This window comes from Macaca nemestrina, chromosome X (assembly GCF_043159975.1).
Source record: "Macaca nemestrina isolate mMacNem1 chromosome X, mMacNem.hap1, whole genome shotgun sequence".
NCBI classification, from domain to species: Eukaryota; Metazoa; Chordata; class Mammalia; order Primates; family Cercopithecidae; genus Macaca; species Macaca nemestrina.
This window is the reverse complement of record NC_092145.1, coordinates 1,728,337-1,754,316: the sequence shown is the minus strand read 5'-3', so window position 1 is coordinate 1,754,316 and position 25,980 is coordinate 1,728,337. Positions and strand designations below refer to the sequence as shown.

Genomic DNA, 25,980 nt, shown 5'->3' with positions numbered 1-25,980 from the left:
CACTGGGTCTCGAGAGGGTGCAAGGGGGATAAAGAGGAGAGAGTGCTTCATAGACTTTAATCTTTCCCGAGCCTCATGTCTATCGATGGCGTGAAAGGATCCTGACAAAAAGGAAGTGTAAGGCAAGTGGGCGTCTATATCCATTTCGCCAGGCTGGTGGTTACATAATTGGCAAGCAAGAGCTGTGGAGGGGCTGTCTGGGGAGGGCTTGCTGGATGCCCTCGACACCCAGGAGGAGGGAGGGAGCTAGCAAGCTAAGGCAGGTGGCCCTCCTGGCCCCTTAAGGTCCATGTGCTGGAGGCCCAGAGTTCTTGGAGTACAGTCTACACCTGGAGGAGACCCATTCTGGCCAGTCTGTGGCAGGGATGGCGTGCCGCCTCTGCCAGGCCAGTACCCCAAGCCCAATCAGCATCAGGGTGGTGCAAGTGCACAGGCGTGAGGTGATCAGTGATGAGGGGCAGGCACACAAGGTGGAGATAAAGACCAAGAGGACGGTTGCCAGTGAGAAGAGCAGACTCACGAACTTGAACAACATCTTCGGAGGACGGCTTTGGAGGTGCTCTGCTGCCTCCAGTCGGGTGACTTGCTGTAGCATCTCCAGCTTGGATATTCGACTCTTGAAGGTCTCCGTGATCTCCTGCAGGAGACGAAAATGCACGCACCAGAAGTCAGCACGCAACTGTGGTCGTTTATTGAGTTCCTAGGGGTGAGCAGCAAGCACTGTGGGGTGGCTATTCGAGGAGGCAGGCAGAGAGCCTAGAGCACATCCAGGGCAGAGGGGAGGGCGCAGGCTCTCCAACAACTGGGAAAGCTTCATCTGACCCAGCCGCACTCCCCCATCCACTGTCTCCCGAAGCTGAGGACCTGGTCAAGACACAACTACCCAGGGACGGGGGTGGGCGCTATGGAAATGGAACAGTGAGGAGAGGGAAGCCAGGTCTAAGGAGGGGTTCTGAGAGGGTGCTCCCTACACCCGCAGCCGCAGCAGAAGCAGCTCCACCCCAGATCTCCTGAGTCAGAGGCTCACGGGTGAGCACTGCAGCACCAGAGTGGCAAAAGCAGCTAAGCCAGATGGTGGGAAGCGGAGCGTGCGTGTAAAGGTCAGATGCTGCTAGCTCTGAAACAAATGTGTATGTGGCCATTGAACACTCAGGAGGGGGCAGCTCGAGTGCCTTGCTTTGGTTTGGGAGTATCAGAATGGATTCACTCATCTCTCCAGTCTTCTCACAAGGCTCCCCCAGGAGGTTCTCACCCATATTTCCTTGGCTCTCTCATAGGATAGATAGGCCATTCTCTCTTCGCTGCAGGCCAGATTGTGTTTGAGGTTGTAAATCTCATTCAGGTGTCCCTGCAGGCGATCATTCACCCGTTCTTCCATCAACGCTTGTCTTGGGAGCAAAAGAGAAAGTAAGATTCCTTCAGTACTTCACCCAGAGTTCATGCCAACAGTGAGCGGTCCTGACCTAGACCAGATTCGGGTTCAGCTTCTGCCTTCCTCCTCCCTCCCCAGGCTCTAGGAAAAGACTGCCTCCCGCTCCAGGTCTGCCTGGGAACACCCCAAACACACACCAGCCACACGCACACCAACATTCATATATATTTTATATGTAGTTACTCTTTTGTAACAGCTTTACAAGAATAGCCATAGACTAGAAGTTGTAGAAATGACAGTGTGAACTATCCGTGGGTGCTCGTCAATTCCGCAAATCCCCTAGGACCAGTGTGGAGTACGAAGTTTAGCCTGCAGTTACTCTATAGAAACATGGTGACTATAAGGATTGAAAAGTCACAAAAGACCACAGATTTCAGTACGATTCCACTAATTACGAAATGTCCAGAATAGGCAAATCCATAGAGACAGAAAGCAGATTAGTGGGTGCCAGGGGCTGGGGGTGGGGGATAGGCAGCGGCTGCTAATGAGTACAGGGTTGCTTTGGGGCTGATAAAAATACTCTGGAATTAGATAGTGGTGATGGTTGAACAACTCTGTGAATATACTAAAAACCAGTGAATTGTACACTTTAAATTGGTGAATTTTATGGGATGTGAATTATATCTCAATAGAGCTGTTATTTAAACAAAAAGAAAAAAGTGAATCATGGCAATAGTTGCACAACTCAGTAAATTTACTAAAAACCATTGAAATGTAGTTAAAATGGTGCATTTTATACTATGTAAATTATATCTCAATAGAGCTGTTAAAAAAACACAAGCAGGCCAGTTACAGCAGTTCACAGTTGCAATCCCAGCGCTTTGGGAGGCCAAGGCAAGAGGATTGTTTGAGGCCAGGAGGAATTCAAGACCAGCCTGGGCAACACAGTGAGACCCTGTCCCTACAAAAAAAATTTTTTAGTTATCTGGGTGTGGTGGCAAGGGCCTGTAGTCTCAGCTACTCTGGAGGCTGAGGCAGGAGGATCTCTTGAGCCCAGGAGTTCGAGGCTGCAGTGAGCTGCCATCACGCCACCGCACTCCAGCCTGGGCAGCAGAGTGAGACCCCATCTCTAAAAGAAAACAATCACTACCTGTTGTGTATATAATTATATAAGTAGTAAAAGTATAAAACCATGCATGGAAAAGATAAGCACCCAAATGAGAATGGCGAGGCCGGTATAGCGAGGCCAGAATACCAAGGAAGGAAGATGGTGCTGGAAAGGGGTAATGAGGACTTCAACTGAATATTTTCAAGTTTTATTTCCTAAAAAAAAGTAAGATTTGAAGTGAACATGGCAAATGTTAAGATTTCAGAAAGCTGGGGCTGTTAATTATGTTATCCTGTACATTTTCCCTGTGCTTGAAATACTTCATAATTTAAAAACTCCTTCAAAGTTCCTCTTTTGGCACCACAAAGAACAGGCCAGAAGGACAGAGGCCAGGGGGCCAGTGAGGGGGCTCTGGCACCACCGCTTACGCAGAAGAGAGAAGGCACCGGAGAGCAATGGAACCCATAGACTGGCAGGGCTGCCGCCCCAGGAGGCCCAGGAGGGTGGCGGCAGGCCTCAGGTGCAGGAGGTCTAAACGGTGGTGCTGACAGTGACGGGGAAAACGGTGACGACTTCTATTTGGTCCCGCTCCAAGGACTTGACCAACACCCACACGGAGAAATCCCCTGGGCACTGAATAAGCTGACAGCTCATTTGTTGAAAGCCAATTTGTCAAAAGCCGGTTCCTCGCAGCATTTCAAGGAATGTTTCATTTGCCTCTGCCCCAGGTCCCCGTTAAGAAGAGAGTCAGTGGACAACATGGACTAGGCTACTGCTCACAGAGAGGGGGAGTGGGTCGGCAGGATGGTCACCCCGAAAATAGATTCCTCATTACTGTCTTTCCATTTACATGAATGATCTAGCTGCGAGAACATTCAAGATTTTAAGTGTCCTCAGGAATATGAAGTCAATCTTCATCAATGTGTAGATAAAGACACATGAAGATATTTTTGAATGCATTCCTGAATAGCCTATTCAGATGTTAATAAACAATATTTTCATAAGGATATTCTCTCAGTCTCCCCTTCTCTCTGGCCCCCATCTCCTGGCCCTCTGGCAGCCACGCTCCCTTCTCTTCCTTGGTCAAGGACCCCTCTCTCTCCAACTCCTACAGTCACAGAGGCAAATGGACAACTCTGGAGAATGCTCTTATGAAGACAAAACAATGACCAGTCAACCCAGACACCCTCAAGACAGACCAAAGGTGTTAAGACCACCCTCTCCAACAAAAAGTGTTGTAAACTTTATTTATTTATTTTTTCAAACTAGTGTATTTTTATTTTTATGTTTTCAGACGGATCTCCTTCTGTTTGCCCAGGCTGGAGTGCAGTGGCACAATCTTGGCTTACTGCAACCTCCGCCTCCCGGGTTCAAGTGATTTTCCTGCCTCGGCCTCCTGAGTAGCTGGGACTACAGGCATGCACCATCATGCCCGGCTAATTTTTGTATTTTTAATAGAGACAGGGTTTCACCATGTTGGCCAGGCTGGTCTCCAACTCCTGACCTCTGGTGACCCGCCTGCCTCGGCCTCCCAAAGTGCTGGGATTACAGGCGTGAGCCATTGGGCCCAGCCAGAAAGAGTATATTCTTGATCATTTCTGAGAATTTGCTTTTGGCAAACTGAGCTAGAACCTAATCATGGCCCGCAACTTGGAGGAAAAGTCTGAGATGGAGAAACAGCTGTAGGAGGGGTCAATAGCCCGGGGGCAATTGACGCATGTGGCCAGGATGGATGAGCTCGCTCTGAGCAAATGCGCCAAAGCAAGGGGCCCTAGGGAGCTGCGGGAAGAGCCAACAAAACAGAAGCCAAAGTGGAAGGAAAATCACCAGGACGGCTCACACAGGAACCCAGAGGATGTAGGGATACAGTAGAAAGGTCGAACATACATGTAACTGGGGCCTTAGAAGGGGAGAAATGAGAGACTAGGGCAGAATCAACATTTGAAGATACAATGGCTGAAAATTTCCAAAACTGACAAAAGACATCAAGCCATAAGCCCCAGTAGCAATGCGAACCCTAAGCAGGATGAATGCACAGAAAATCACACCAAGGGGAGAGTCAGCGGCACAAAACACGAGAAAGAAAATCACACCAAACATCATAATAGCAAAACCACTAAACAACAATGAAAAAGAAAAGATCTTAAAAGGAGCCTGAGGAAAACAAAACTGTGATCCGAGGAGCAACAAGAAGACAGGCAGCTGCCTTTTCAACAGAAACCATGGAAGTCAGAAGGGAATGATTTGTTCAAAATGCTTATTATTTCCAAAAATTAAGTGCCAACTTAGAATTCTATGTCCGGCAAAAAACATCCTTCAGGGCCGGGCGTGGTGGCTCACGCCTGGAATCCCAGCACTTTGGGAGGCCGAGGCGGGCGGATCACGAGGTCAGGAGTTCAAGACCTGGCCAACATGGTGAAACCCCGTCTCTACTAAAAATACAAAAATTAGCTGGCCGTGGTGGCACATGCCTGTAATCGCAGCTACTCGGGAGGCTGAGGCAGGGGAATCGCTTGAACCCGGGAGGCAGAAGTTGCAGTGAGCCGAGATCTCACCATTGCACTCCAATCTGGGTGACAGGGTGAGACTACATCCCACAAAAAAAAAAAAAAAAAAATCCTTCAGAAATAAAAACGAATGATGGCATGTGTGAGGCAATCAGGTGACAGTGACTGCATATTTAACATTGTGGACTTGTTTTAAGACATTTTTGGTATGGTATTTAGGCTACATTAACAAAATGATCCATATTTCAGGTTCACACTGAAATATTTACAGATGAACTGATGTAATGTCTGTGCTTTGCTTCAACACAACAGGGATGAGAGGAGCCAGTTCAGAGAGCAGCTCAGACCTTAGGTCAGACCTCCTCAGAGATCCAAAGATGCAGGATGCTCTGACGTGGAGGAGAAGTCGGGGAAAAAATGGAAGTTCTTGTGCCTTCAAGTTAACACGACCTGAGCCTGCAACAAAGGCCTAAGCAGATACCTTGAGGAAAGTCAGCCCGAGACTGGATCCCTGGGGCTGAGAGGTCACAGAGCAACAGTGAAGCCTCTAGTAACCATAGCCTGTTATCTCCAAGCCTTGTCTGAAAGCAAAACATACCAGAACATTCTTGGGACAGAGGAGCTAGGGTCTGGATGCCCACAAGGACCTGGTGTCCAGAAGGGAAAAAAAAGCATGGAGACCTGGCATATTCACTTCAGGGCATTTTCAATATGGCAGGAGGCTATAAGAAAATTTCACAACTGCCCACTTGTGGATACAGCCAGAAATACAAAGCAAGAGTGAAACTTTCGCCTACTCGGCACCTGAGCAGCTTCATTTTATTCAATTTTTATTGAGGTAAATTTCATGTAACATAAAATGAATGATTTTAAGGTGAACAATTCAGTGGCATTTAGCACATGTGGTGGTGTGCAACCACCACGGCTATTAATAGTTCCAAGACATTGGCCGGCTGCAGTCACGCCTGTGATCCCAGCACTTTGAGAGGCCGAGGTGGGTGGATCATGGGGTCAAGAGATCAAGACCATCCTGGCCAACATGGTGAAACCCCGTCTCTACTGAAAATACAAAAATTAGCTGGGCATGGTGGTGCACGCCTGTAGTCCCAGCTACTCGGGAGGCTGAGGCAGGAGAATCGCTTGAACCTGGGAGGCAGAGGTTGCAGTGACCCGAGATCACGCCACTGCACCGCAGCCTGGCAACAGAGCGAGACTCCGTCTCAAAAGAAAAAAAAAAGTTCCAAGACATTCATCACCCCCTCGAAAAAATACCATTTAGCAGTCACTCCCCATTCCCATCACCGCAGTCCCTGGCAACCACCAATCTGCTTTCTGACTTGAGCAGCTTCTTATCTCTGAACCTCTACCAGCAACTTATGAATGAGAGATGGACAAGACCATCAGATGTGTGGAGACGGTCCTAGACAAGCTGCTAGAAAATGACAGACAACCAGAGTAAGGGGTAGTGGGGCATTGTAATGCTGTGGAGAGGAGAGGGCAGCAGGAATGACAAGCCCAGGAGGCACTGACTCAGGGAAAGAAGAGGAAGGCAGGGTCAGGTCGAGATCTTGGCCAAATCCCTGAGCTCATCAACCTAGGGTGCTCCATTGATGAATGTATCAAGAGTCATTGGCCAGGGAGTGGTGGCTCACGCCTGTAATCACAGCACTTTGGGAGGCCAAGGCGGGTGGATCATTTGAGATTAGGAGTTGGAGACCAGCCTGGCCAACATGATGAAACCCTGTCTCTACTAAAAAACCCAAAAATTAGCTGGGCATGGTGGTGCATGCTGTAATCTCAGCTACTCAAGAGGCTGAGACAGGAGAACCACTTGAATCCGGGACGCAGAGGCTGCAGTGAGCTGAGATGGAGTCACTGCACTCCCTCCAGCCTGGGCAACAGAGTAAGACACCATCTCAAAAAAAACAAAAAAAAGAAAAAGAAAGAAAAAGAAAAAAGAAAAAGCCATTAACAACTTTTTTCTTTCTTTCCTTTTTTTTTTTTTTAATTGAGATAAGGTCTCACTCTGCCCTCTATCACCCAGGCTGGAGTACTGTGGCACAATCATACCTCACTGCAACATAAAACTCTCAGGCTCAAGCGAACCTCCTGTCTCAGCCTCCCAAGTAGCAGGGACTACAGGCATGTGCCACCAAGTCCGGTTAATACTTTTAAATTTTTTTGCAGAGATATGGTCTCACTTTGTTACCCAAGCTGGTCTCAAACTCCTGGGCTCAAGCAATCCTCCTGCCTCGACCTCCCAAAGCACTGGGATTGCAGTCACAAGCCACTACATCTGGCCCAATTTTTCTTTACAATCTTTCAAGGACTTAGTTTGTAGATAGGAAGCAGAAAGGAATTGTAAATTCAGTTCCATCAGCATCTACTTGGGGCTTACACACAAGTATTAATTAATACTCACAACAGTTCCAACAATAGTGGGATCATTATTACCTCCATGTTACAGATATGGAAACTGAGGATTGCAAACTTGAAGCACCTTGTCCAAGGTAATTCAGGAAATACCCGGCACAGAGGAGGCTGGGTCAGGCCTAAATCCAGAATCAGCCCTCCTGACCCTGCCCTGATGTTCCCAAGACACAGCAGACAGAGTTCTGGCATACGTGGAGGAGGAAAGCAGCCCAGAGGGCGAGCTGGGTCCCTTCAGGAAGGGAGGAAAAGAAGCACCCAGATTGATCCATGAAACAGGTACTCACAGAACAGCCATCATGTGTCAACATGTCTTTGGGCAGTCACTCGGACACACTGGCCAACCTGAATGTGCTGATATTTTGACGAGAACAATACAACACAAATGAATACCTACACAAGGGAGAGCAGTTTGGCGGGTGGGTGGTGCGAGAAAGGAAAAAGTAGGGGAGTGACAAAGGTTAGTCCAGAGTATACAAAGAGCTCTGACAACTCAACAATGAAAAAACAATCCAAGTTGAAAACAAGCCAAAGACTTGTTGGCTGATAAGCACATGAAAAGGGGTTCAGCACTATTAATCATCAGAGACAGGGTCACACCCACTAGTTTCATGGGCTAGGAGAGTGGTTCTCAACCAGGGGCAATTTGCTCCCCTCCGCTCCAAGGGACATTTGGCAGTCTCTGGAGAGACATTTCTGGTTGTTACAAATAGGTGGGGCATGGTAGGCTAAAATTGCCCCCCTGGGCTGGGCACGGTGGCTCACATCTGTAACTCCAGCACTTTGCGAGGCTGAGGTGGGCAGACTGCCTGAGCTCAGGAGTTCAAGACCAGCCTGGGCAACATGGTGAAATCCCATCTCTATTAAAAATATAAAATATTAGTTGGGTGTGGTGGCACGTGCTTGTAGTCCCAGCTACTTGGGAAGCTGAGGCAGGAGAATTGCCTGAACCCAGGAGGTGGAGGTTGCAGTGAGCCAAGATCGTGCCACTGCACTCCAGCCTGGATGACAGAGCAAGACTCTGTCTAAAAAAGAAAAACACCCACCCGCCCCCGCAAAAGATATCTATGTCATAATCCTTGGAAACTGTGAATGTTACCTTCTATGACCAAAAAAGGGGGCTTTCCAGAAGTGGTGAGTTTAAGGGTATTGAGATGCAAAGATTATCCCAGATTATCCTGGTGGGCCCTAAATGCAATCACATGTATGAGAGAGAGGCAAAAGGACATTAGACACGCACAGAGGAGAATGTCATGTGAAGACAGAACACAGGTTTGAAGATGCTGGCCTTCAGGACTGGAATGATGTGGCCACAAAATTAAGGAATTTGGCAGCCACCAGAAACTGGAAGAGGCAAAGATCAGTTTGTCCCCTAGAGCCTTCAATGAGAGTGTGTCCTCGCCTGATTTCAGCCCAGTGAAACTGATTTCAGCCTTCTAGCCTCCAAGACAGTGAGAGAATAACTTTCTATTATTTTAAGCCGTGAAGTTGGGGGCAATTTGTCACGGCACCATCAGCAAATTAATTCACCGCACCACTGGCATCAAGTAATTGGAGACCAGGGATGCTGCTCATCATCCTAGAATATATGGGACAGCCCCGCACAACAGAGAATCATTTGGTCCAAAATGTCGACAGTGCCAAGGTTGAGAGAACATGGGCTAGGGTGATGAAATTTTGGAGTCTAATTTCACCAAGTTGTGGCTGAACTTAAGAGGCTGAAATTTAAAAGACTGATCTTTCCAAACGTTGGCAACTGGAACTCTTACACACTCCTAGCGGGACTGTAAAATGGTATAACCATGTCGGAAAACCGTTCCTCTGGTGGCTTTTGTGTGTGTGTGTGTGTGTTTTTTTTTTTTGTTTTGTTTTGTTTTTTTGAGATGGAGTTTCACTCGTTGCCCAGGCTGGAGCGCAATGGCACGATCTCGGCTCACTGCAACCTCCGCCTCCTGAGTTCAAGCGATTCTCCTGCATCAGCCTCCCGAGTAGCTGGGATTACGGGCATGTGCCACCACGCCCGGCTAATTTTGTATTTTTAGTAGAGACGGGGTTTCTCCATGTTGGTCAGGCTGGTCTCCAACTCCCGACCTCAGGTGATCCACCCACCTCGGCCTCCCAAAGTGCTGAGATTACAAGCGTGAGCCACCGCGCCTGGCCTTCCTCTTTCTTAAAAAGTTAAGCATACTGCTATGGTGTGCATGTCACCCCCAAAACTCATGTTGAAATTTAATGGCCATGTGATGGTGTTAAGGGGTGGGACTGGTAAGAGGGGATTAATATTAATATTGTTATCGTGAAAGTTTGGCCCCCGCTCGCTTTCTCACGCCCTCTTGCCCTTCTGCCTTCTGCCACAGGATGATGCAGTACAAAGGTCCTCACCAGCTGCCAGCGCCTTGACATTGAACTTCCTTTCTTTATAAACTACCCAGCCTGCGGTACTCTGTTACAGCACCAGAAAGTGGGACTAAGACACATAACACTTCCCCGTCATCGAGCAATTCCATATATGAAAGCATATGTTCACAGAAAGACTTGTACGAGAACGTTCATAGCAGCTTTATTCACTCGCCCAACTGGCAGCGGACCGGGGCATAAGCAACCTGCGGTGTCTCCATGCAATGGAATGCTGCCAAGCAATACGAAGCCATGAGCTACTCACACAGCTTGGGTGGATCTCAAAACAATTCCACGGAGCGAAAGCAGCCAGACGCAAAGCACTGCGCGCCGTGCGATTCCACTTACATGAGGTTCAAGAGGAGACCAAGCTAGAGTGACAGAAACCAGAACAGTGGCTGATTATGGGAGATGGGTGTTCACTGGAAGAGGGCGTGAGGGTACTGTCTGGGGTGGTGGCAAAGCTCTTTATTGGGATTTTAGTTGGCCAGGTGTAAACCTTTGTCAAAACTCGTTAAACTGTATGCCTAAACTTAAATGCAATTTCACTGTATAAAATTTACCTCAAAAAGGCCAGGCGCGGTGGCTCATGCCTGTCATCCCAGCACTTTGGGAGGCTGAGGCGGGTGGATCACCTGAGGTTGGGAGTTCGAGACCAGCGTGACCAACATGGAGAAACCCCATCTCTACTAAAAATACAAAATTAGCCAGGCGTGGTGGTGCATGCCTATAATCCCAGCTACTCGGGAGGCTGACGCAGGAGAATCGCTTGAACTCAGGAGGCGGAGGTTGCAGTGAGCCAAGATCGCGCCATTGCACTCCAGTCTAGGCAACAAGAGCAAAACTCCGCCAAAAAAAAAAAAAAAAAAAAAAAAAAAACTTTACTTCAAAAAACCCCACCTCCAAAAGAATAAAAGAAGAGGCCATTTGAACGTGGTAGCCTGGGACGTCCCTTTGAGGAGAGGACATCAGAGCAGAGCCTAAAGGACAAGCTGAGTGTGGGAGTTTCCTGTGGCTACCATCACAAAGCGTTACAAACTTTGAGTGGCTTTCCCAGCAGAGACGGCCTCTCTCCTGGCTGGGGGTCCAGCAGTCCGAGAGGAAGGCGCAGGCGGAATTGGGCTCCTGCTGAGGACTGAGAAGGCGCCTCCACTCGGGGCCTCTGTCCCAGCTTCTGCTCTGCTGCCCATCTGCAGGCTTCCTTGGCTTCTGCCACGGCAGATCAGCCTCGGCCTCTGTCTCCACATGGCGTTCTCCCTCTGGGTGTGTCCGTGTCTCCGTCTCCCCTTTCTTTCAGGACACAGGTCACGTTGCATTAGGACCTGCCCTTCTGCAGAATGACCTCATCCAAATCTAACTCATCACGTCCGCAACGACCCTGTTTCCAAATAAGCCAGTTCCTTGTCACCAAGTGGAGCCTTCAATGAGGTGATGCCAAGGCAGGTCTAGGGAACTAGAAATGGGGTAAGAAGCAATGTCCTCCAGCCAGGTGTGGTGGCTCACGCCTCTAACCCCAGCACTTTGGGAGGCCGAGGCGAGTGGATCACTTGAGGTCAGGAGTTCGAGACCAGCCTGGTCAACATGGCGAAATCCCATCTCTACTAAAAAATACAAAAAAGTAGCCAGGCGTGCTGGGGGGCGCCTGTAATCCCAGCTACTCGGGAGGCTGAGGCAGGAGAATCGCTTGAACCAGGGAGGCAGAGATTGCAGTGAGCCGAGATCACACCACTGCACTCCAGCCTGGGGGACAGAGTGAGACTCCATCTCATAAAAAAGAAAAAAAAAAAGAAGCAATGTCCTCCTCACCGTCGGGTTTTCTCCTGGGACCATTTTACTCATCCAACAAAGAACAAAGATGTCCCAGCAACCCATCTACCCCAGGCATTCACCACTAGGGCTACAAGGGTGAAGGAGGAGGGTGGGCTGGGCAGGCTGGGACTGGCTATGGACCCCAGAGAGTAAAGATGGTTTTGCTGGCACCACACCCCCAACTCCAGGACTTGTCCATGCCCTGTCTACGGGGCCAAGCCTGAAACCTGACTGCCTTTCACCATCAAGCAGAAGTCAGCTGTACATCCTGTAAGAGAGGGAGAAGGACCCCCAGACCCTCCCAGAGCCCCCTGGCTCATTAGGAGGCTAGAGGGGGTCTCCTGCAACTCTCCATGCAAGGTGCCCAGATGAGACCTGGCCAGTCGAGACTTTCACTTGAAGGCTCCACATGCCTTCCTTGGGTGCCATCTCTTCTACCAATGAACATTTTCTGAGTTTCTCAAGCCTTCTTTCCTCCTGACCCACAGAGACGCTGAGGAACCGGGGCCTTCTGGTCCCCCAGGAGACTGGCTTGTGCCGAGGAGACAGGCCACTCACTGTGCATCTTCTTGGAGATCTGAAGCTCCCCCAATTTCCACAAGAAAGAAAGAGAAGCTTGGCAAAGACCCTTCCATCCAGAAGCATCAAGTTCGCGACGCCCGTGCTTCTCCTCAGCACACAGAGGGGAGAGTTACCAGGGGCCTCAAGCAACTCCAGCAGAAGCAGTCACAGTCCTTCCAGGGCCCAGGAATGTCCTCTGCAAGGACCCACAAACCCAGACCTCATGAAGGAGGAGACCCCAGGGCCACTAGCCCAGCCCCAAGCCTCCTGAGTCTAATTGTTGCTGTGATAGAGACCCTGCACGTTGCAGAATCAAAAAGAATATACCATGTCGCCTTTTTTTTTTTTTTTTTACCACAATCAACTTAAAAAATGTATTAAAAAGTAAGAACTGGCCAGGCACAGTGGCTCACATCTGTAACCCCAGCACTTGGGGAGGCCATGGCCAGGTGTTCAAGACCAGCCTGGGCAACATAGCAAGATCCCATCTCTACAAATAATTTTTTAAAAGTTAGCCAGGCATGGTGGCACATGCTTTGTACTCCCAGTTACTCGGGAGGATGAGGCAGGAAGATCGTTTGAGCCCAGGAGTTCAAGGCTGCAGTGAACTATGATTGCATCACTGTGCTCCAGCCTGGGCAACAGAGACCCTGAAAAAAAAAAAACAACGAACGAAAGAACGAAAGAAAGAAAGAAAGAAAGAAAGAAAGAAAGAAAGAAAGAAAGAAAGAGAATAAGAGAGACAGAAAGAAGAAAGAAAAAGAAAAAGAAAGAAAGAAGAAAAAGAAAGAAAAGAAAGAAAGAAACAGAAAGAAAGAAAGAAAGAAAGAAAGAAAGAAAGAAAGAAAGAAAGAAAGAAAGAAAGAAAGAAAGAAAACAAACTTTTGCGTATCGAAAGACTCAGGAAAAATAAAAAAGAAAGCCAGCCCTCATAATGAGATACCACTTCACAGTGACATCTGTTGGAAAAAAAAAAAAAAGGATAACGACAAACGTTGGCAAGGATGTGAGGCAACTGGAAGCCTTCAGCATTGCTGGTGAGAAGGTGGAGCGGCGCGGCTGCTGTGGGAAGACTCCTCTAAACGTTACACCTGGAGTCACCACAGGGTCCAGCAATTCTACTCCTGATTATAGACCCCAAAGAATTGAAAACTGGTATTCAAATAAGTGGCATGTATGTGAGTGTTCAGGGCAGGGCTTCTCACAATAGCCAAAAGGTGGAAACAACTCAAACCTCCATCCACCGACGGACAGATAAACAAAATGTGGTCTACCCATGGACTGGAATATAAGTCAGCCATCAAGAGAATGAAGTACTGATACATGCTACAACATGAATGAACCTTGAAAACGGCGAAAGAAGCTAGACACAAAAGCCCACATATTGTGTGGTCCCATTTATATGAAAAGTCCGGAAGAGGCAAACCCACGGAGACAGAAAGCAGATTAGGGAACGCCTGGAGCCGAGGCTAGGAGTGACTGCATAGTGAGTCTGGAGGTCTCCTTCTGGCGTGATGAAAATGTTAGACAACTGTACAGACGTGACGGTTGGACCACACTGCAGATGTACTTAATGCACTGAATTACATGCTTCCAAATGGTTAATTTCACATTATGTGAAATTGTGTGAATTCTACACCAATTTTTTAAAGTGCTTGTCATAAATGTGTTTAATACAGTTGCTGCCTCAGCATCCAACTTTAGCAGTTGTACCCTGTCGCCTTTGCCCTAGATAACACCCGTCCCTCCCTACCATGTGATTGTTTGCGATATAGCTCATGTGGTCCTCACCTCACTGACCCAAAACCCAACACATTCCATGGCTGCTGACCACGATAAAACCTAATGCTCAACACCAGAGTCATGTAAATCAGTTTCCTCCTTTGTGCATGTTTTCTTTAAACCAGCCAACCGCAACCCCCGCAGGAAAGCCTGTGGGATCCCTTCACACCCTGCGACCTTAATACAGGCACAGCCCCGGAAGCTTCCCCGCCCTTCGTTCTGGGCTTCGCTCTTGCACAACTGATGAGCTCAATCAGCTCCCTGCTGCATCCAGACTTCCCCTCTGCCTCCCATCAGCACACCTAACGTCTCTGCGATCTGAGTCATACATTTCTTTTTTCTGTTTTGTTTGTTTGTTTGTTTGTTTTTTGACACAGGGTCTCGCTCTGTCACCCAGGATGGAGTGCAGTGGTGCAATCATGACTCACTGCAGCCTCAACCTCCCAGGCTCAAGGGATCCCCGCTCCCACTCAGCCTCCTGAGTAACTGTGACTACAGGCACGCGCCATCACGCCCAGCTAATTTCTTTGAATTTTTTGTGGATACAAGATCTCGCTATGTTGCCCAGGCTGGTCTCAAACTCCTGAGCTCAAGCAATCTGCCCACCTCAACCTCCCAAAGTGCTAGGATTACAGGCGTGAGCCCCCGCGCCCAGCCCATGTCGCTGTTACATACATTTTCATCTGCCTCCTCATTGTGGCTCCCCTGACACACACATCCGAACCTAACGATCCCACGGGTCAGGGATCTCCTAGAGACTGGGTATCTCGGCTATGGCCACGCTCAGTAGAGACGTGCCAAGACCAAATTAAAAAGAAACCAGAATGGTAAAAACCACTACAGCCCTCTTGAAAGCAAACGGATTTAACTGTGATAAACAGCACAGGACTTGCAGTGTGGCTTCTCAGTTTGTGATGCACCAGAAGGGACGCAACAGTCACAGGGGGCCTGGCTGGTTGAAACACTTCTGCGTCCAGCTCATGTAAAAGTTTTGAAGAAGATTTTACGAAAGTATATGTTTTTATAATGCCATGAATTCCTGTGTCTCCTGCATCTAACTTAGCCACACAGCCAGGGTGTGGTGAAACGCTCTCAGGTCCACTCTTACCATCCACATAGGCTGCTTGTGCCTCTGTGAGACTCTGCTTCCCCAACCACAAAGTAGGCGTCTGAGGGCCAAAGAACAATGCTGCTTAACCTGGTGCCCCAGCTCAGTTACGAGCCCGTGACAACAGTGAAAAATCATCATCAGCCCTTTCTCCTCCTAGTAAATTTGGGCCCTGCAGACCTGCTTTTCTGCTCACGACGAACATTAGTAAGGATAGGCTCGCTGCTGCAGCAAACAACCAGAAATCCCATGTCACAGTCCAATGGGGGGTACTGGGTCAGAAGTGCAGGCTTCTGGAATTTGCAGCAAAAGTCTGAGAGGGGGAGAGAGAGGTATTGCCCTGCTCCCCGGTAGTCACCCCTGTATCAAGAGGGGGTGAAAGACTCGGATTTGAGAGGGGTTAAGAGTTTACCCGAGCACAGCATTCTCATTGACCCATACGGTTTGGAAACATACGGGGAAGTTTGTAACTGCCACCAAACTCTGTTGTTGCTTAATAGAAAGCTGACTGGGTAAGTGTGATTTTGGCAAAAGGGTCTTTAATGCTCCCAAGATTTTAGATTTGGTTGCCATGTCCTATGAAAATAACCTCCAAGAGACACCTGTGACTCTGACTAGTCATCTCATTGATAGTGGTTGTCCTGTAATATTCTTTGATTGTCCTTTAACAGATTCTTAGGCTACGTAAACACTGGCAAAATTTCCCTGGGGAAACTAAAGAGGATGATTCCCACGTGCCTCTTCCCCTGCATCAGGCACTAAAAGGACTGCGGAATTCTTCTTTTCATGCAAATGCTGAGAATCTTGGCTCACCTAAGGGAGTCACTGCCTCCCTAGCCAGGACTCTGGAGGGACTGGCGTTAATTAGCCACAGACTGCAGCGAGGGGGATAGAATGTGACACCCCCTGAGGGCCCATGGAAACCCAGCGAACGGTCCCAGTCGGAATGGAGAGAATCCGTTGAGAGACTGAGTTTGCCTTTTTTTTTTTTTTTTTTTTCCAATTGGTAGGCCCTAGCCTTATCTTAGAGGGAAAGAAAATCGAGCTAGGGCAGGGTGCGGTGGCTCACGCCTGTAATCCCAGCACTTTGGGAGGCCGAGGCAGGCGGATCACGAGGTCAAGAGATTGAGACCGTCCTGGTCAACATGGTGAAACCCCGCCTGTACTAAAAATACAAAAAATAACTGGGTGTGCTGGTACACGCCTATAGTCCCAGCTACTCGGGAGGCTGAGGCAGGAGAATCGCTTGAACCTGGGAGGTGGAGGTTGCAGTGAGCCGAGATCGTGCCACTGCACTCCAGCCTGGCGACAGAGCGAGACTCCGTCTCAAAAAAAGAGAAAAAGAAAAAGAAAATCGAGCTACTGCACGGCGCAGAGAAAGCACTCACCAGAAGGCAGTCATTTTTGAAATAAGTATCTGAGACCCGACCTGTGCCCAGCTCAGCTAGGAGCACGGGTGAAGAGACCAGAGCTGGCGAGGCGACTCCGGTCCTGACTCCCACCTTCCCGGCAGACTGGGACCAGAGGACGCCACCTCCCTAACTAGTGCCAGGTGTCTACCGGACTCTTGCCACCCCCATGTTGTCTCCTGCCACCACAGAGTCAGGGCCAGCCGCTGTGCCACTGCAACCACCTGGCAGGGGCTGCCGAGCTGGAGCATTTTCGCCAGCAAGGGTCAAGGCAGGTGTGGGACTGCAGGGAGAGGGCCGGTCGCCCCACGGCAGGGCCCAGTCGCTAAGAGAAGCATGGACCTGCTCTTCCAACTGGCCCCTCACCCTGGCTCTCCAGGCTCATGTCCTGGCTCCCTTTCACCCTCCCAGAGGTGGCTCCCAGGAGCGGTTCCTCCTCTGCTTCCAGTCCCCAAAGCCAAGGCCTCACCTACACTTCTCCTCCTGAAGGGACTCCAGCAACAGCTGCAGGTCAGTCAGAGACCTCTCCTTTAGGCTGTGATAGGACGCCTGGAGGCTGATGTGGAACCTCTTGGCTTCTTCCAGCTCTTCCTTTACCTTCTGCAATATCAGGTTTTGTTGCCGGGCCACATCCTCCGTCTCTAAGCGCATCCCCTGCTGTGAGCTCTGGAAGCGACTCTCCTCGGTGAAGGGTGTGCTGGCATCGGGCAGGTTGACGGGCCTGTCTTCCCCACTCGGCATGGGGGGCTCTGAAAGCAGGGCCTTCTCGCTGGGTGGCTCGCAGTTGGCTGGGTCGCTTTCTGCCATCAGCAGTAAGCCCTTGGGCCTGCAGCCTTCCTCCAGCTCCTGGAGCTGCTGGTGACACTGGCGGAGCCTGTGCTCGATCTGGGCGATGGTGGCAGAGGCGCGCTGGTTCACCTTCTCAAAGGCCTGCCGGATGTGCGGCACCTGGTGCCGGTCTGCTCTGGACACCAGCTTGAGGTAGCTCACGGTGTTGCCATCCCGACTGGCCTTCTCCACTCTCAGCTGCTCTGAGAGGTAGAGGATGCGGTGCCTGACACTATCCTGTAAGTTGTGGGCTAGGCCCCCATCTGAGAGGCTGGAAGGGCCACTGGGGCCATCTTCGCTGGATGACAGGGACCTGCATGAAGGCACATTGGAGGGGAGGGTTGCGCTGGGGCTCCTGGTGTGTTCCGCCTACATTGGGAAACAAGAAATCACAATACGGTGCTCTGTGAGCCGCAAAGTGTGAGAGAATTGGACACGTTATGACTCCATAAAATACCTCCACATATGCATGGATACTTACACACGCAAGATTTGTGCGTTCAAGATGGGTCCGACGCACACTGGGGAGGTGATGCTCATCTTCAGGGCTCCTCTCCCCTCCTTTTCAGCGTCTGACTCCTTGCTCTACATTTTGTGCCTCACTACGACCGACAGGTGGCCAGACTCCCTTCTACATCTGCCTGTTTTTGCACTGCACTCCTATTTTCTCTTCCAAAAATTACCAATTGTGGGTCTCACTTATAAAGAGCTGTTCTTGTAAACTATGGAATAAACATTTCCGTTAACCCTTACAGCTTGCTGTATTGCTACTCCCAGGGAGACAGGAAGGGTTAGGCAGAGAGATTTGCCTCCTAACAGGTTCATTCATTCATCCAATCATTCATTCAACACATATTTTGAGTGCCTACCATGTGGTACAGAAGCCAGATACATTCCTTGATCTCATACAGCTTACAGTCTAGGGTAGAAAATTTTATTGTAACACAAAAGAATGAGTCTCTCACATGGTGAGGGGGTTAACGTTGCCTTTGACAAAGAGCCCAGTTCAAATCCTGGCTCTACCACTCTGAGACCTTGAGCAAGTTAATAAACTGCTCTGAGGCTCAGTTTTCTTACCTCTAAAACAAAGATGGCAAGAGAAGCATAGCTGGAACCCAGCCCACCAGGGCAGACTGGGGAGCAAGGAGCTAGGAGATGGAGGTGGGGGGCAGCTCAGGTGCAGCCTCTGCTCTGTTTCTACTTTTTTTTTTTTCTTTTTTGAGATGGAGTCTCACTCTGTCACCCAGACTGGAGTGCAGCGGTGCAATCTCAGCTCACTACAACCTTCACCTCCCGGGTTTAAGCAATTCTCATGCCTCAGCCTCCCGAGTAGCTGGGATTACAGGTGTGCACCACCACGCCCAGCTAATTTTTGTATTATTAGTAGAGACAGGGTTTCACCATGTTGACCAGGCTAGTTTCCAACTCCTGACCTCAAGTGATCCTCCCGCCTCAGCCTCCCAAAGTGCTGGGATTACAGGTGTGAGCCACCGAGTCTGGCCTATACCTCAATTTTTAAAACGCAAAGTGGTACCACTATGCACCCAGTAGATTGGTCAAACTCAGACAGACTAACAATGATGAGTGTTGGCAAGGATATAGAGCAACAGGAACTCTCAACCATTGCTGGTGGGAAGCAAATTTGTACTACCACCACCTTGGAAAAGCACTTGACAGTATCACAAAGTTGAAGACATGCATACCAAATGATCCAGCAACTGCATTCGTAGGCAATATTCCCAGGAGACAAATACACTGATGTTCCCAATATCCAACAACTAGCAACAAACCACCTGCCCAGAAAGTGTAAGTAAACCGTAATATATGCAACAATATACTACTGTACGGCAATGAGAATGAACTACAGCCTTGAAAAACATGAATACATTTCACAAGCATAATGCTCAACAAAAGAAACCAAACAGAAAATCCATACTACAAATGGTTCCATTTACACAAATTCCAAGAGCAGGCAAAACTAAACGATATTGTATAGGGATGACTACGCCGGCAGGAAAGCATAAAGGGCAGCATGGATGCTGGCAACAGAAACCCCAGGATGGTGGTTCCCACCAGGGCGGGAGAAGGTGATTATGATTGGGGTGACAGTGGAGGCTGCGGTGCCTGGCCTGAGTAGTGGTTAAATGTGTGTTCACCTTATCGTTATTTCCTAAAACATACATCAATGTTTTCTGCACCTTTATATACATATGCCAGATTTCACAGTTTTAAAACTATTTAAATGTTCAATATAGGCCAGGTGTGGTGGCTCATGCCTGTAATCCCAGCACTTTGGGAGGCCGAGGTGGGCAGCTCACTTGAGGTCAGGAGTCCAAGACCAGTCTGGCTAACAGGGTGAAACCCCATCCATACAAAAAAAAAAGCCTGGCATGGTGGCTCACACCTGTAATTCCAGCACTCTGGGAGGCCGAGGCAGGCGGATCACCTGAGGTCGGGAGTTCAAGACCAGCCTGACCAACATGGAGAAACCCCATCTCCATCAAAAATACAAACTTAGCTAGGTGTGGTGGCACATGCCTGTAATGCCAGCTACTCCGGAGGCTGAGGCAGGAGAATCGCTTGAACCCAGAAGGCAGAGGTTGCAGTGAGCTGAGATCGCACCATTGCACTCCAACCTGGGCAACAAGAGCAAAACTCCATCAAAAGAAAGAAAGGAAGGAAGGAAGGAAGGAAGGAAGGAGGGAGGGAGGGAGGGAGGGAGGGAGGGAGGGAGGGGGGAGGGGGGAGGGAGGGAGGGAGGGAGGAGGGAGGGAGGGAGGGAGGGAGGGAGGAAGGAAGGAAGGAAGGAAGGAAGGAAGGAAGGAAGGAAGGAAGGAAGGAAGGAAGGAAGGAAGGAGTATGCAGAATGCAGCACAGAGGCACAAAGAAATAGAAAACTTGAAAAATAGAAGACATGGAAGGTAGCGTGAGTAGGTCTAACAAAAATGCAATTGTCATACCAGAGAGAGAAGACAGAGAGAATGAAGCAGCAGCAATATATATCTAATTTTTTTTTTATTGAAAAGGAGTCACACTCTGTTGCCTAGGCTGGAGTGTCATGGCACGATCTCGGCTCACTGCCAACCTCTGCTGCCCGGGTTCAAGCAATTCTCGTGCCTCAGCCTCACGAGTAGCTGGAACTACAGGTGCGTGCCACCACGCCTAGCTAATTCTTTTGTATTTTTAGTAGAGATGGGGTTTCACCATGTTGGCAAGGCTGTTCTCAAACTCTCAACCTCAGGTGATCCACCCACTTCGGCCTCCCAAAGTGCTGGGATTACAGGCATGAGCCACCATGACCAGCCGCAGCAGCAATATTTTAAGAGATAACTCCCTAAGAACTTTCCAGAACTGAAGAAAGACACAAATTCACAAATTCAAGAAGCCCAATAAATCCTAAGCAGGGAAGACAGAAATAGGTCCACACCTAGGCACAAGATTTTTTTTTTTTTTTTAAACAGAGTTTCGCTCTTGTTGCCCAGGCCAGAGTGCAGTGGTGTGATCTCGGCTCACTGCAACCTCTGCCTCCCGGGTTTAAGCGATTCTCCTGCCTCAGCCTCCCAAGTAGCTGGGATTACAGGCGCCCGCCACTATGCCCAGCTAATTTTTGTATTTTTAGTAGAGAGAGTGTTTCACTATGTTGGCCAGGCTGGTCTGGAACTCCTGACCTCAAATGATCCACCCGCCTCGGCCTCCCAAAGTGCTGGGATTACAAGCATGAGCCACTGCACCCGGCCGACACAAGATGTTAAAAGCAGCCAGAGGAAAAAAGCTGATTACCTTTAAAACCATGACTTTTCGACTGCAGGCTGCCTTCTCAATAGCATCAATGCAATCCAGAAGATAGTTGACTGATACCTTCGACACGCTGAGAGAATAACTGCCAGAGAGAAAAAAATAGGTCACATTCAAAGAATCAGAAGTCAGAATGGCTTCAGACTTCAGCAACAGCATGGGGAACTAGAAGACAATGAAGTACTGGCTGGGCACGGTGGCTCACGCCTGTAATCCCAGCACTCTGGGAAGCCCAGGCAGGCAGATCACTTGAAGTCAACAGTTGAGACCAGCCTGACCAACATGAGGAAACTCTGTCTCTGCTAAAAATACAAAACTTAGCCGGGCATGGTGGTGGGTGCCTGTAATCCCAGCTACTCGGGAGGCTGAGGCAAGAGAATCACTTGAACCCAAGAGGCAGAGGTTGCAGTGAGCCGAGATGACGCCCCTGCACTCTAGCCTGGGCGACAGAGCAAGACTCCATCTTAAAAAAAAAAAAAAAAAAGACAATGAAGTGCTGCCTTCAAAATTCTGAGGGAAAGATGATTTCCCAGCCTAAAATTCTACACCCCAACTGTCTACTGTGGGGTTAAAGACATTTTTAGACATGAAAGAGTTCAGTACACCATTGACAAATCTAAGAATTCATTAACTGTTTAAAAAGCAAGTCTTGCCAGGGCAGTGGTGTGCACCTGTGGTCCCAGCTACTCAGGATGCTGAGGCAGGAGGATCACTTGTGCCCAGCAAGTAGAGGCTACAGTGACCTGTGACTGTGCTACTGCCCTTCAACCTGAGCAACAGAGTGAGTGAGAACTTGTCTCAAAAAAAAAAAAAAAAAGGGAGCGGTGTGTGGTGGCTCACGCCTGTAATCCCAGCACTTTGGGCAGCCAAGGCGGATGGATCACTTGAGGTCAGGAGTTTGAGACCAGTATGGTCAACATTGTGAAACACTGTCCCTACTAAAAATACAAAAATTAGCTGGGCTTGGAGGCACACCCCTGTAATCCCAGCTACTGGGAAGGCTGAGGCAGGAGAATTGCTTGAGCCCGGGAGACGGAGGTTGCAGTGAGCCGAGATTGCACCACTGCCCTCCAGCCCGGCTGACAGAGTGAGATTGTCTCCAAAAAAAAAAAAAAAAAGTAATCACTAGAAAAGAAGCTACATATGTACATAACATCCAAATAACCAAGGGGAGAAAAAAATGGGACTTGATTAATAATAATTTTAAAAAAAAAAGAAAGAAAGGGGAAACAAAACAAAACAAACAAACAAAAACAAGGGCTGGGTATGCTGGCTCATGCCTGTAATCCCAGCACTTTGGAAGCCAAGGTGGGTGGATCTCTTGAGCCCAGGAGGTCGAGACCAGCCTGGGCAACATGGCGAAACCCCTGTCTCTATTAAAAAATAATTAATGCAAAAATTATCCTGGAGTGGTGGTGCACACCTGTAGTCCCAGCTACCCAGGAGGCTGAGACGGTAGGATCACTTGATCCCGGGGATGTCGAGGCTGCCGTGATTGCACCACTGCCCTCCAGCCAGGGTGGCAGACTGAGATCCCATCTCAAAAAATAAATAAATAGGCTGGACGCGGTGGCTCACGCCTGTAATCCCAGCACTTTGGGGGGCTGAGGGGGGCAGATCACGAGGTCAGGAGATCAAGGCCATCCTGGCTAACACGGTGAAATCCCGTCTCTACTAAAAATACAAAAAATTAATCGGGCGTGGTGGTGGGCACCTGTAGTCCCAGCTACTCAAGAGGCTGAGGCAGAAGAATGGCATGAACCCGGGAGGCGGAGCTTGCAGTGAACCGAGATCACACCACTGCACTCCAGCCTGAGTGACAGAGCGAGACTCCGTCTCAAAAAGTTAAAAATAAATAAATAAATAATAAATAAATAAAAGCAAACAAATAAGAAAAACAAAGCTTGAAATATATCTAATAGATAAAGGGCTAATCATCACATATATAAAGAACTGCAAATCAGTAAACTAAGAGCAAATAACCCAATATAAAGACATTAAACGGTAGCCACGGACATCTCAGACAAGACGAAAAACGAAAGGCAGTAAAACCTATGAAAAAACGTGTAATTGCAAGGTGATCAGGGAATAGTAAACGAAAAGCAACGATTAAATACTATTTTCTCATCCACCAGAACACCAAAAATTAAAAAGCCTAACAACGTCTAGGGCTGGTGAGAATGTAGCAGAAGGCGATGTCACATACTCTGCAAGTGGGAATCTAAACAGGTTCAGGGTTTGTTTTTTTTTTTTTTTTTTTTTTTTTTTTTTTTTTTTTTTTATCGCAATTAGGTGGCGTGTTAAATTTTTTTCTTGAGACGGAGTTTTGCTCTTGTTGCCCAGGCTGGAGTGCAATGGCTCGATCTTGGCTCAACGCAAGCTCGACCTCCCAGGTACAAGTGATTCTCCTGTCTCAGCCTCCCAAGTAGCTCGGAGTACAAGTATGCGCCACTATGCCCAGCTAATTTTTTTGTATTTAGTAGAAATGTGGTTTCACCATGTTAGTCAGGTTGGTCGCAAACTCTTGACCTCAGGTGATCCACCCACCTTGGCCTCTCAAAGTGCTGGGATTACAGGTGTGTGCCACTGTGCCCAGCCACTTTTTTTTTTTTTCAGACGGAGTCTTGCTCTGTAGCCCAGGCTGGAGTGCAGTGGCGCCATCTTGGCTCACTGCAACCTCCGCCTTCCGGGTTCAACCGATTCTCCCGCCTCAGACTCCCAGTAGCTGGGACTACAGGTGCCCACCACAGCCTGGTGCGCTGGCTCACACCTGTAATCCCAACACTTTGGGAGGTCGAGTTTGGCAGATAACCTGAGGTCAGGAGTTTAGACCAACCTTGCCAACACGGTGAAACCCCCGTCTCTACTAAAAATACAAAAAATTAGTCAGGCGTGGTGGCGCACGCCTGTAATCCCAGCTGTTCAGGAGGCTGAGGCAGGAGAATCGCTTGAACCCAGGAGGCGGAGGTTGCAAAGAGCTAAGATCGATCCGCTGCACTCCAGACTGGGCGACAGGGCGAGACTCTGTCTCAAAAAAAAAAAAAAAAATGTAAACGCACGTTCCCTTTAACCATGGGAGCCCAGAGGGCATTCAGCCTGTGGCGTGACCAGGCGGCCTGACTTGAGCTCACATAGAAATTCGGCATTTTTGAACCGACACACAGTACTTGGGATCCCGAATGTCTGGACTTGGGCACCGGGCTGTAGAGCTGGGGCCGTTGGGAGCCATGCTAGTTCTAGGTCGGTAGGTCACCTCAGAGGTAGGGAGAAGGTTCTCTGAGACCGACATGGGGGCTAGCGCAGGCACCACCGGACATGGGGCATTTCAGACAGAGGGCGAGCACTTTTCCTAGTTACCAGGGTTCACTCAAGTCACGGTCACGTCACAGTCTGGCAATGGGCTAACCTCACCTCAACAATCACATGGGGCTTGCCTCATAGAATGTTCTAGAAAGAGGAGGCTGGCGCAGGCACCACTGGTCTCAGAACCCTGAGCATTCCTTCCCTCCGCCTGCTCCCGCCACAGCCCGGGCTGTTGTGGGGGAGGGGTTACCATTTAAAGCAAAAAAAAAATGCGCCACAGCACCTCCCCCCTTGCTTTACGGTTGCGGCTGCACGTGCCGCGTGCAGCATCACCACGTGACACATGCCGCACCACACAGCTAGTGCCGGAACTTTTTGCGCATAGAAAGAAGACCCTGCACCCGCGCGGAGGGAACCCTTTTGGCATTGCTAGCATGAGAGAAGATGAGAAAGGGACTATTTTCAATAACTTTTGCACATGCAAGTCACAAACATTCCAGATCCCTTGAATTGCTTGCGGAAGAAGCGGCACGAGGAGGGAGCGGCACGCGGAGGGAGCGGCACGCGGAGGGAGCGGCACGCAGCACGCGGAGGGAGCCACGCCGACATCACATAAACGCGCTGGGCAGCACGCCGGCACCATTCGCTCTTCAGACGCCGGAGAGTTCGGACTGGGTCTTCAGACACCTAAGGGATTGGATTAATGGCGGATGCTGAGGCGAGCGCTGAGTTGCCGGAGGAGGCCAGACCTGACGGGGGCACCTTGCGGGTGCTGAGAGATATGGCCAGCCGCTTGCGAATCCATTCCATCAGGGCTACATGCTCCACGAGCTCCGGGTAAGTTCTCCTCATTGAAGTCTGGGTCGTGCAGGGGCCACGGGCCCGGTGGCCATGAGGCCGTGTGGTGAAGGGAGAGCCCTCAGAGGCGCAATGGGCTCTGTCGTAGATGCCCTGTCTTGGGCTGTTGGGGCGGGCCGAGCACCCTAGATGGCGGCGAGGCACTCTTCCCGCTAACCTAAGGGTCGGTCGGTTGGTCGGTCGGCCACAGGCTCTGGAACCTGCCCCTCATTTACCCCCGGCCGAAGTTCTGGAGGTCCCCAAGATCCCCAGTTGGGAGGCAAGGATCCAGACCGGACTGAGGTGGCAGAGGAATGTTGTTGGGATCAAATCGGGCTAGTTGTGGTTTTCATTTTAGCGGGGAGCACGGCTTCCCGGGTAAGCAGTTGTAGTGGATCCCTGAGGGTGAATGAGCGACGCTAACCCAGGATGTGAGGAGAAAAAGCAATTAAAATTCTAACCTGGGCAACGTGGTGAAACGCCGTCTCTTACCAAAAAATGAAAATAAAAAATGAGTTGGGCATGGGGGCGCGCGCCTGCACTCCCAGCTATTCGGGAGGCTGAGGTGGGAAGGTTGCTTTTTGTTGGGTTTGCTGGTATATGCGGTTGATGGTTTTTGCATCAGTTTGAGGGATATTTGTCTCTAGTTGTATTGTAGTATTTGGTTTTGGTATCAAAGTGTAATGCTGGCTTCATAGGATGTTTCAAAGTGTTCCATCTTAAATTTTTTGGAG

General features: G+C 49.4%; 2 protein-coding genes across 4 annotated transcripts in view; one reads left to right on the top strand and one right to left on the bottom strand.

Moving 5' to 3' along the window:
• Positions 1-42: 42 nt before the first annotated feature.
• On the bottom strand, positions 43-24,728 carry LOC105473257 (testis expressed 28). 3 transcript variants are annotated; one of them, XM_071088265.1, is made up of 5 exons: positions 24,518-24,728; positions 21,092-21,191; positions 16,953-17,680; positions 1,253-1,388; positions 43-637 (listed from the first exon to the last, which is right to left on the bottom strand). In XM_071088265.1, exons 2-5 carry the CDS (start codon positions 21,101-21,103, stop codon positions 281-283), a joined length of 1,233 nt encoding a protein of 410 aa, XP_070944366.1. In that variant the 5' UTR covers positions 21,104-21,191; positions 24,518-24,728; the 3' UTR covers positions 43-280. The 3 variants fall into 3 exon arrangements, with proteins under 3 accessions (XP_070944366.1, XP_070944367.1, XP_070944365.1); XM_071088266.1 differs by lacking the exon at positions 24,518-24,728 and adding an exon at positions 24,464-24,498; XM_071088264.1 differs by lacking the exon at positions 24,518-24,728 and adding an exon at positions 24,360-24,495.
• Positions 24,729-25,043: 315 nt separating this feature from the next.
• Positions 25,044-25,980, top strand: part of LOC105467947 (transketolase like 1) — a 32,515-nt gene continuing 31,578 nt past the window's right edge. The window contains exon 1 of the mRNA XM_011717782.2: positions 25,044-25,246. Coding sequence (XP_011716084.1) covers positions 25,113-25,246 — 134 coding nt within the window. The 5' untranslated portion in view covers positions 25,044-25,112. The remainder of the gene's footprint in view (positions 25,247-25,980) is intronic.

Coding starts and splice junctions, on each gene's coding strand:
- LOC105473257 (XM_071088265.1), bottom strand. Junction 1,389..16,952: donor CTTCAGGAGGAGAAGTGTAG/GTGAGGCCTTGG, acceptor TTTGCTCCCAAG/ACAAGCGTTGATGGAAGAAC. Junction 638..1,252: donor AGAGAGCCAAGGAAATATGG/GTGAGAACCTCC, acceptor CGTCTCCTGCAG/GAGATCACGGAGACCTTCAA.